The 11,993-nt window shown below is 32.5% G+C and overlaps 1 protein-coding gene across 1 annotated transcript; it reads right to left on the bottom strand.

Annotated features, from left to right (window-relative positions):
• Window positions 1-2,716: 2,716 nt before the first annotated feature.
• LOC131041690 (disease resistance RPP13-like protein 4) lies at window positions 2,717-5,696 on the bottom strand. Its single transcript, XM_057974860.2, has one exon. It carries the CDS (start codon window positions 5,530-5,532, stop codon window positions 2,794-2,796), a length of 2,739 nt encoding a protein of 912 aa, XP_057830843.2. The 5' UTR covers window positions 5,533-5,696; the 3' UTR covers window positions 2,717-2,793.
• Between the last annotated feature and the right edge of the window lie 6,297 nt (window positions 5,697-11,993).

Raw genomic sequence — 11,993 nt, 5'->3', positions numbered from 1 at the left:
ATTATACAATGTCTCAACCAACCCAAAAAGTCATCAATCTTCCAAAAACACAACAAACCATTAATATTTGTCATCTACAACACCTTTAGATAGTTTCGACGCATCCACACATCATCTTTACATACTTGTACCATAGCATCATCTCACTGTTGCTCCACAAGCCAATATATCCACACATAGATCTGATGTACAACTTCCTCATTCTAGACAAAAATAACATATACAAATAGTCTTGAAATCACCTTATTTTATTGTCATAGATATTTATCATACTACATATAATCTGCAAGATATAGTTATATAATTTCTCAACCAACCCAGAAAGTTATCAATCTTCCAAAAACACAACAAATCATTAATATTTGTCATCCACAACACCTTTAGATAGTTTCCACACATCATCTTTACATACTTACACCATAGTGTCATCTCACCATTGCTCCATAAGCCAATATGTCCACACATAGATCCAATTCACAACTTCCTCATTCCAAACAAAAATAACATATACAAATAGTCTTGAAAGAACCTTATTTTATCGTCATAGATATTTACCATACTACAAATAATCTGCACAACATTCATATACCTTTGCATCATATCGCTTTCGAAAAAATATCTAGACCACCAATAAGTTTGATGCCAATATCAAAACTCAATCAGATCAGTTCCAGGTCAAACTCTAGAATACCAGCAAGTTTGACATCGATGACAAAATAAACTTATATGAGTAATAGATGTGAGGAGAAAGAAGACGTTTAGATTCACTTTGTAAGACGACAATGGTGAAATAAGGATAGAATTAAAAATTTATGGGGATTGAGAATGGAAAAGGCGCCGATTAGACAATCCAAGGTTGGAAAACCCAAAATTAGATTAAGACGTACTAAAATTAGAAACTAAAAGGCATGAAATACAATCCACACATCCATCTAATACATAGACAAAGATGTTGTTCACCAAAGTAGTAACCTGAAATAGTTATAGAGTTTCTTGACCAAGCAAAAAGTCATCAATCGTCCAAAAACACAACAAACCATCAATATTTTCCATCCACTACACCTTCACATACTTTCCACACATCCACACATCACCTATACATACTTACACCATAGTGTCATCTCATCATTGCTCTACAAACCAATATGTCCAGATTTGATGTATAACTTGCTCATTCTAGACAAAAATAGCATATCCACATAGTCTTGAAAGCACCTTATTTTATCATCATAGATATTTACCAGCATACTACATATAATATGCAAGACATTCATACACCTCTGCATCATATCACTTTCAACAAAATATCTAGACCAATTAGATCAATCAGATCAATTATGAGCCAAAATTTGGACCACCAAAAAGTTTAACATCAATGACAACATAAAATTATATGTGTAACAGATGTGAGGAGAAATAAGATGTTTAGATTCACTTTGTAAGATGACAATGGTGAAATAAGGAAGGACTAAAAAATTTATGAGGATTCAGAATGAAAGAGGATGAGATTTCAAGATGAGGAAACCTAATAAGGACGATATCTTGGCAAACCAAAAATGTCCACAAAGGGAGCAAACCAAAGGTAGATGGGAATATTCGATGTTTGGTTGAACATTAGAATCTAACAAATAAGTAAATGAACAAAGGTAGAGAGAAAATGAGACCAAATAGCGTTTACAAAGATTCTACATGAGAATGGATGTAGGAATGAGGCATTAGATAAAAGAAATAAGTCTAGTAGTCCACCAAAACCTCACAAAGTCATATAAACACAAAAAATTGACCAAAACACTTTTGTCCATAAAGTCTTTTGGAAATTTTAACAACTTATAGTAATTGGTATGGATATTGAGGATCAAAAGGAGCAACACTTCAGTAAAAATTTAGGGCCTCCCATAGGTCCAATACTATTGTAAGCTCTAAGATCAAACTTAGAAATAAAATTGAGAATTAAATTTGTAGATAATTTGGATGTACATAGAAACTATATTATGTTTGGATATTTTATATGACGAGATTATTCAATAAACTTTATAAAGGCTTTTACACTGACCCGTTTTCTTAGACAAGCCAAATATTAAATACTCAACACAATTGATAAATTATTAAATTTACATAACACACTTACTAGGTAAACTAACAATTTTCATCATTACATTGAAAGGTTGTAACAATAAGACAACATTATCTACATATACATGAAAACTAAAACATTACCAACACATGTTTTTTAGAAAACTAAAACTATATAATAACTATGAAATAGATAAAGTAAATGTAAATAATGATAAAGTTAAACAATAATTCAAATAAGAATTAAAAACAAAATATAAAGATATATTTAAAAACTCTCTATATTGTAAGTATATAAAATAAATCTTAAGTAGCTAAATAAATTTTAATCAATAAAAATTACTTTAAAATAAAATTTAAACAAATAATTTTAAAATAAAATAACAACTCTAAATTAAATCTGATAATTTAAGATTGATATTTTATATTTGTTAAAAGATATATTTATGATTTTTATAGTAGTAAGAATGATGAACATGCTATAAATTATATTATTTTATTTTTAAAAGTATCAAGTGATTTTGAATGTACTTTTGTTTCATAAATATTCATTATATGTTTATACAAAAAAAATTATTATATATTTATCTTCAAATTTTGAACTTTATAAATATCTTTAAAATATTTTTTTTATATAAATCATACACAATGAAACAATCATTTACATTATAAAAGGAAATTATAAAAAATACACCTTTTGCTTTTCAGCATTCTACAACCTCAGTTTTCTAGACCGTAAATTTTGACATTGGGATTATTGGCTTTCAATTTATTCAATAATTCCCCACTCTCAGACATTTGTGTCACCTTCATGTAGTACAAGTGACACTCTTTCAGACTTTTCAAGAGCTCTAATCCACATGGATGTTTCTTTAGATTCTCACATGACAATACTTGTAGTATCTCAAGGCGTGGCATCGCTCCATCTTCTAATTCTGGCAACTCCTCTAACACCACAAAGTCAATAATTTCAAAAACCCGTAGTTTAGGGAATCCCCCGGGCTTCCCAAACCCTTTTGGCAATGCCTTGCAATTGCTATTCTCGCTTAAATACAATGTTATTAAGCTGGGCATGATTTCTAGTGCTGGATATTCAACACAATGACAATTCGACAACTTCAATTCCATCAGATTTGAGAAACCACATATCCAATTTGGCACTGCAAACCGGATTAGGGAAAGGCTTTCAAGATCCTTCATAGCTAACATTTTCTCCGATACAGGTGGACAATTGTCAGTAGTAACATTCTGTATTATCAGATTACGCACCTTCACCAACGAGGCGAGGATGCCATCTTCTATACTCTTCAATTCAGCCTCGTGATGAATACTTATTAACAGTTCACGAAGGTTCACCAAATTGACAAAATGCTGCAACTGTAAGAAGTCATTGTCTTCCACAGATAGTTTGTTCATATCAGTTAATTTCAATACCTGTAAAGACACAAGCTTTGATATTCCTTTCGGCATGGATTTCTCAATGTATTGGCGTATATCCAGATGTTCCAGGGAATTAAGTTCACCAATCCACTTGGGGAACTGTTCTAGACTCATGCAAAAAGAAATGTCAAGGAAGCGAAGACCCTTAATACTTTTTACACATTCTGGTACCTCGGTAATATTTGTCTCATTTAAATTCAAAACTCTAAGGAGCTTCAAATTTCCTACACAATTGGGCAATGCCGAGATTCCAGTGCCACTCAAGTCAAGTACACGCAGCACTCTCGCACCATTGATCAAATTTGGTGGAATATTTTGAATGCCCAAATTTTTTGAAAAGGATATAGTGCGAAGATATGATGCAGAATATGCCCTGTTTCTTACCATTACCTTTACATCATCATCGCCTATGCTTCTCTTGCCCATTAAAATTCTGTGACACGTCCTGCCTGTTTGCACAGTGAGATCTTTCTTGAAGGCTTCCTCCACACTAAATGCACATTGACTTTCTTTTGCTATGCTCATGGCCAAATCAAGCAATAAATCATGCAATTTGAACCTTCTGTAGCACACTCCATAACCATATTCACCAACCCCGGCATGTACTCTCTCGACCAGACATAGACTTTGAAGATGACATATATAACTCCATCCAATGTCTAGTTGGTCGTCTCCTTGAGGAATATATCCTTCCGCTACCCACAGATTTATGAGATATTGGTAGTCTATTTCCTCATCTTCGGGAAAGAAAGAAAGATACACAAAACAGGGCTTAAGATGAGCAGGGAGAGAATCATAACTTAGCTTGAGAATCTGCATAATTGGATCCTCGGTAGAAGATGCCGCTCTTAGCTGCTGCAATTTAGATTCCCACTCCCTAGATAGTGTCGTGTTCGCCAGAGATGCTGCCACTATTTTAACAGCCAAGGGCAATTTCCCGCATTCCCCTTCCACTTGACGAGCAATCCCTTCAAGATGATGTGTTGGCTGATTTCCTTTAAAGGCAAAAGCGCAAAACAGGTTCCAGCTCTCCTCTTTTGACAAAGTTTGCAGCTCATAAACACGAGCATTCATGTTGCTGCTCACATGTCTGCTTCGTGTTGTGACCACAATTTTGCTCTCAGGGTTATTCCCCCTTGGAATGCCAAGTGCCAATACCAAGTTCTCTTGCTCAGTTGCCCTCCACACATCATCCAGCACAATGAGGAACTTTGTGCTTGCTAAACGGCCATGAATCAGCTCTTGCGCCTTCACCTCATCTACCCTCTCATTAACGACGTCGTCCAAATCTAGTTCCCTGGCCAAAGCAGCTTGCAACTTTTTAAGAGAGTAAGTCTGAGAAATTGCCAGCCAGATTGACTTCTCAAACTTATCCTTTATTCTGCTGAAAACATTTTGCATTAAAAATGTCTTCCCAACGCCGCCCATACCAACAACGGCGATGACAGGAGCAGCAGGGTCATCGAGCAGGCGGGAGACTTGTTCAACCTTGGACTCAATAGCCACAGCTGGATGTGAATCCCTCTCTATCATATTGAAACCCCTCCAGTTTACATTCTGTGCTGTACTCGTAGAGGGTTGGTTTGAATGAGTTACATCCCCAACAAGCTTCAGCTCCTTTGCATCAACTATCAGAATGGACCTCATTCTATCTTTCACGTCCTTAATCCGACGTGCCATTTTATAGCGAAACACTAATTGAGAATAACTGAAAGCACAAACACAAGAGGATTGGGCGCTTTCATTATCAGTACCTTCAGATTGAACAGCACATTCGTCCAGTATGTCCTCTGCATCCAAAGCAATCTCTGCAACATCCAGCAGCCAGCTTTTCACTGACTCATTGTGTGCACTTCGGAGATCTGCTTCTCTTAGATAGCTTCTTATTCTTGTAAGTTTATTGCTCAGCCATTCAAAGTCCTCTCTGAAGCTAAGAACAAGTGAAGCCTCCTTATTTATCTGCTCTATCACCATCTTGCCAAGTTTTTCAACTACAAGAGCAACCATAGCAGATTCCATATCTAATTTTTTGAGGAACTGTGAAACTAAAGCTTAGTTCTCAGCTACCGAACAATTCAAACTAACAAAAATAAGATCCTAAACTGCATTGAATGTGTGTAAGCCAGGGAAAGAAAGATGTATATTTATCACAGTGTGGGTAGAACTTGCTGGGAAGCGTTCCCAGTTCCTTCAATTATTTGAGTAGTTGTACATTCCTTTCTTGATAAGAAAGTGTTTAACCGCCCCATGTGACGGTCGCTTTCTGGAATGTGAGTGATTTGTTATGTCGAGTCATCTTCGATGGTATACTTTGTCCTTTTATGTCACGGGTGTCTGGTATGGATTGTTTTCACATGCCTCAGCTTTTAACCAGTGAAAAACTGGCACTCTCGATTATTACTTGACATAACTTGGATTCTTATAATGTGAACATTTGATGTCTCTTCTAACAACTGAGAAACTAAAATGCAATAGTACAGCAGGTAAACATGTAAATTTATGGGTGCACATAGAACATGTTGGGATGGATTATCAGATTTCAAGGGTCAAATGCTTTTATTTTAGTTGTATTCTTACAGTTTCATTTTAGTGTTTTGCATTGGATTAATAAAAAAAAAAAATAGAAAGAGAATTAATCTCCAATTTATATGGTAGGGTAAAAGTTATTTAAATCATTTTTCATTTTAATTATTTTCTTTTTTTTTAACAGCGAGTATCATAATTCTGGATTTAAAATTATTTCTCAGTTTTAACTTTACAAAATAAGTTAGGTTCATTATATTTAGGATGCCTCTTTTAATAACAAAAAGCAAAGAGAGAGTCAACAAGGGAGAGGGGAACAAAATGAAAGCATTTGAGAGAGAGAGAGTGATCAAAACTGAAGGAACGAATAGGAAAGCATTTAGTTGTACAAGAGTCCCTTTTGAAGATTTCTTGATGAAATTAGGAGAAACAATGTTATACAAGTTCATTTTTAAAAAAAAGTTGTCTTGTCTTCAAACTTGAGGAGGAGGATAAATGTGGCTCTTCGTTAATGGCCCATCGTATGTTGAATCAATTGGATACCGTGGTGATATCAAAGTTTGATGTAAATAATTTATTACAATATTTTATCAATTCAAGAAATGTTCATGTCCAAGTTGTGTTAATCTAAAGAAATTGGTAGAAAATCTTCAATCACATATTCCAAGGGTATCTTGAAGATTACTAGTGCTTGATTAGACTTGGTTTGCTAGATGGCGGTTTGAGTTGGGTTGTATGTTGGCCATAGCTCATATATGACGTTAACCTCCCTTGGCTAGCTTAAGTGTTGACTTTTATTTCTATTTTTGGCTCATCTTTTGGTGGTGCGAATGGTTAAGGTGTTACAAATATTGAACTTAAATTTTATTTTAATGTTGTGTACAGTCAATTTTTTCTTGTTTCTTTTATGATTTTTGTTTTAGGTAATTTTTTATGTTTTTTTATATGTTTTAGGTTTAATTGTTTCATTATGATTTTAATGTTACTTTTATTTATACAATATATTTTAATCAATTCAAGAGAAAGATATTGTTTAAACTTGTATTTTTAAAATGTACACATTGTAAAAACAATTTGAATTTAATATAACTCCCACTCATCTAGTACCTAAATTTGATGGTCAAATAACCATATTTAAATAATTTTATTGTTAAATATAATCAAAATTTTAAAAATTACATTTTATGAAATTTTTAATTACAAACTATTAAAATGTATAATTATAATTAAATAAACATCTAATTTTAAAAATACATCTTAACATTATCTTTTAATAAAGAAATGATAATTTTTTAAAATCAAATTTAATGCAACCCCATCTTAATCAACTCAAATTAAATTAAAAAATAATAATAAAATTTGATATTATAAATGTAATAGAAAAAATAAATTTAAAAGCCAAAATTCAATTCAATCCTACATGATTGTAAAAAAGGAAAAATCTATCCTTTTAATTAAAACCAAAATAAATTTAAAAAAGTATGAAAAAATCAATATTCAATTCAAACTCACGTCATTTTGACCCGAAAAAAAACACATCTACTTTTAATAAAACTCGTCTTTAAATTTAAAAAAACACAATGCGAGTAAAATAAATCTACCCTCGTTAGAAAGGGACTGGAAAAAGAATCTTCGTGGTGTAATTTTCTGGTTGCGTCTCCTCTACGTTTGAATCCGAGCCGTTAAGTAGTTTTGGATCTACGGTTCGATGGGGTCTTCACCATAAAGTCTATTCCGTAGCTGTCATAAAAAAATTAGTCATTCTGGACGGACAGCCCAGTCAGAATTAACTTATTGTTGTATTTGGTATTCCGACAGTGATAATGACATTCACATGGCAAAAGCGATTTTAGACGTCAGACGTGGCTTCGTCGATGTTTCCTGCTTCATATTTTCTTCGTACCGAACATTACGTGTCAATAAATATAGGGAGGTTGCAAAAAGGCGGGAATCGCATGAAGTATAATGGGACAACTCACAAGATTCCAAAGAGACGAGAAATCTACCGAACGACTGAACTAGCAATACATGAGGTTAATAGGTACGTCATTTAAAAAATAATATTTATGTAATAAAGTTTCAATGGATAAATGACAACTTCAAATCAAACATGCATCCAATTACAATGATCTAAATACAATTGAAATAAAAAGATTAAATTAGGAAGATAATTAAGCCTCCATCCACTTACAAGGATCCAAATAGAATTGAAATAAAAAGACTAAATAAGGAAGATAATTGAGCTAAAAAATTGAGAGAGACAGAGGAGACAAAAGTGAAAAGGAGAGGGGTAAAGAGATTATGATCCAGGAGATATAAAGATGAAAGTATAGATAGAGATGGAGATAAAGATGGAGAGGGATATGGAGAGGAGTGGAGACATAGAGATAAAGAGAGAATAAAGAGGGGGATAGAAATGGATGGAAGAGTAAATATAATAGGAGAGAGAAGAGAATGGGAGATGGATAGATAGAAAGATATCAGAGAGATAGGAAGTGATACATAAAGAGAGGTAGACAAATGAAGAGATATATGAGTACAGAGATGGAATGAGATGAAAGAAAAAATATGAAGAAATAGAGATAGATATATTTAAAATATAATAAATATTATATATAAATTATATTATAATATAAAATATATTAATATTTAACTACAAATTCTATTCCACATAAAATCATATATTTTATTTTAAGATATGATCACATGCAACAAATATATAATAGGACTAAATCTCACCCCTAAAGAATAGAATATAGACCTTTGTGGTAGCTAGTTTGTGTGCCTTTCAACTTCTGGCCCCCACCCCTAAAAGTACTTTTTATTTCTACTACTTTTGTTGTCCTGATATATATGCACATACATAATTTTGATTTGGTGTAGGCAACTCAACAGTCAGCTTGGCCAGTTGTCAAACTTGGTATGTGGATCCATGTGGCTTGCCTCATGGACCCCTAAAGTTAGGGTGTGCACGTTCTGGCTCCTCTACCCTATATACATACATGAACGTACATACATATATACAAAATGTACATACATATAGTGAAAAACATGTACATATGTATTTGGAAATACATGTATGTATATGCATAAATGTGTGTACACACACACACACACACACACACACACACACACATATATATATATATGTACATATATTGAAATGTATATGCACCTGAGAAATGTCAAACTTGGGTTTAAGGGTTTCATTTTCAGCACCGAGTTATATACAAACATACATGTACATACATACGTGTACGTATGGAAATGTACATACAGAATTGTACACACACACATGTGCATACATATATGCATATACATGCACATACACTTATGCATAAACATGTCCATAAATATATGCATGATATGTCAAACTTGGCTTTAAGGGTTTTAGTTCATAGTTTAAGGGATTCAATCTCATTCATGTGTGTGTGTGTGTGTGTGAGCACGCGCACGCATGCACGTGTGTGTATACATATATTGTTGTATCCTCATTTATATGGAGGAGTGATACTTAAAGAGAAGGGATGCGTAGTTGATGCCACTACAAGGGTGTATTGTATACCCTTAAACCAATGTAAGGAATAGTATACTCAAATGTGTTAAGGGTTTCAATTTCACTGTTAATGTTTAAGGGTTTAAGTATTTCAATTTGAAGGTAAATGTTTTCAATTTCACTGTTAATTTTTAAGGGTTTAAGGATTTCAATTCGACAGTAAATGTTTTCAATTTCATTGTTAATGTTTAAGGGGTTAAGGTTTTCAATTTCACATGCGTGAATTAAACCCTTTTTGTTACATTAAAGGTAATTGGTTGTTCAATCACTTCACAACTATTGAAAGAAATTGGATGCTCATTCAGTTCACAACTATAAAACAAACATGACAACTACTTATAAAATTAATAAACAAAACAATGAAACCAAGTATCAATTTAACCCTTTTCAATACATTAAAGGTAATCGGCCTTTCATTCACCTCACAACTATTGAAGGAAATTTGTCATTGTTTTAGATCACAACTATTGAAGAAACATGGCAACTACTTATAAAAGTAATAAACGAAGAACTTCAACAATGAAACCAAGTATGAATTAAACCCTTTTCATGACATTAAAGGTAATTGGCCGTTCATTCACTTCACAACTACTTAATTAAATTGGTCGTTCATTCAGTTCACAACTATTGAAGAAACATGGTAACTACTTATAGAAGTAATAAACAAAGAACTTTAACAATCAAATCAAGTATGAATTAAACCCTTTTTGTGACATTGAAGGTAATTGGCCATTCATTCACTTCACAACTATTGAACTAAATTGGTCATTCATTCAGTTAACGAACTATTGAAGAAACATGACAATTAGTTATAAAAGTAATAAACAAAGAACTTCAACAATGAAACCAATTATGAATTAAACCCTTTTCATGACATTAAAGGTAATTGGCCTTCATTCACTTCACAAATATTGAGCTAAATTGGTCATTCGTTCAATTCACAACTATTGAAGAAACATGGAAACTACTTATAAAAGTAATAAACAAAGAACTTCAACAATGAAACCAAGTATGAATTAAACCCTTTTCATTACATTAAAGGTAATTGGTTGTTAATTCACTTCACAACTAATGAACGAAATTGGTCAAATCATTCAGTTCACAACTATTGAAGAAACATGGCAACTAATTATAAAAGTTATAAACAAAGAGGTTCAACAATGAAACCAAGTATGAATTAAACCCTTTTTATTATAGTAAAGGTAATTGGTAGTTCATTCACTTCACAACTATTGAAGTAACATGAGAACTATTTATATAACACATTTGCAGTGAAATGTACACCCTTGATGCTATTTGAAATGGTGAGTTGCAAGCCCTCAAACAAATTTTAAATAATAAAGGCAAATTTGTGGACCCTTAAACAAAAACAATGAAAAGTGAATCCCTCAAACAATTGAAATTGGGACCCTTCACCCCGAAGGAATATATTCAAATTGTTCACCTACAAATATAAACCAGTGTATATCTAAACCCTTGGGCAATGAAATTGAAACCGTTGATGGCAATTGAAATAGTGATTTGGAATCCCTCAAAACCCTTAAAGGAGAAAAGTGAAATTGTGAAGCCCTAAAACCGTAATAGTGAAAGTGAAATCCTCAATCAATTGAAATTGAAATCCTTCAATTTGAGGAGTAGATTCGAATAGGTAACCTTGTCCCATAAAAGAGTAGAAATGTAAACCCATAGACAATGAAAATGAAACCGTTAATGACAATTAAAATAGTGATTCGGAAGCCCTCAAACCCTTAAACAATAAAAGTGAATTTATGAACCCTTAAATAGTGATAGTGAAAGTGAATCCCTACAAAAATTGATATCGAAACCCTTAAAGAGTGACAGTGAAAGTGAATCCCTAAAAAAATTGATATTTAAACCCTTGAAAGCGAAGGAAATGTTTTGAATAGCTCAACTTAACCCATTAAAGAGTGAAAGTGTAAACCCTTGATTCCAACTGATACAATGTTTTGGATTCTCTCAAACAGTATAAATGTAAACCCTTGATGCAATTTACATTGAAACCATTGAAGCCATTTGAAATAGTGAACTCTAAAGTCCTCAAACCCTCATCAATAAAAGTGAAAATGTGAACCCATATACATTAACTGTAGTCACATAAATCTATCCATTTAATTAAATGAATATTTAGTATTTATTTGATTATTTAACCATCAATCAATAATTAATTAAATTAATATATTTAATTAATTCATCTTAAACCTCTTCTCCTATTAATTAAGTAAATTATTCAATTTATTTGATTTAATTCACTTAACCAAATTCAGACCATTAATTAAATAAATAAATCATATTTATTTATTAAATTTTCTCTCACATTTAAATAAATTAACATTTATTTAAATCACCTTTATCCTCTACCCACTTACATTTTCCTACAAAT

The sequence above is a fragment of the Cryptomeria japonica genome, chromosome 4 (assembly GCF_030272615.1).
Source record: "Cryptomeria japonica chromosome 4, Sugi_1.0, whole genome shotgun sequence".
NCBI lineage: Eukaryota > Viridiplantae > Streptophyta > Pinopsida > Cupressales > Cupressaceae > Cryptomeria > Cryptomeria japonica.
This window is presented reverse-complemented; position numbering and strand designations above follow the sequence as displayed.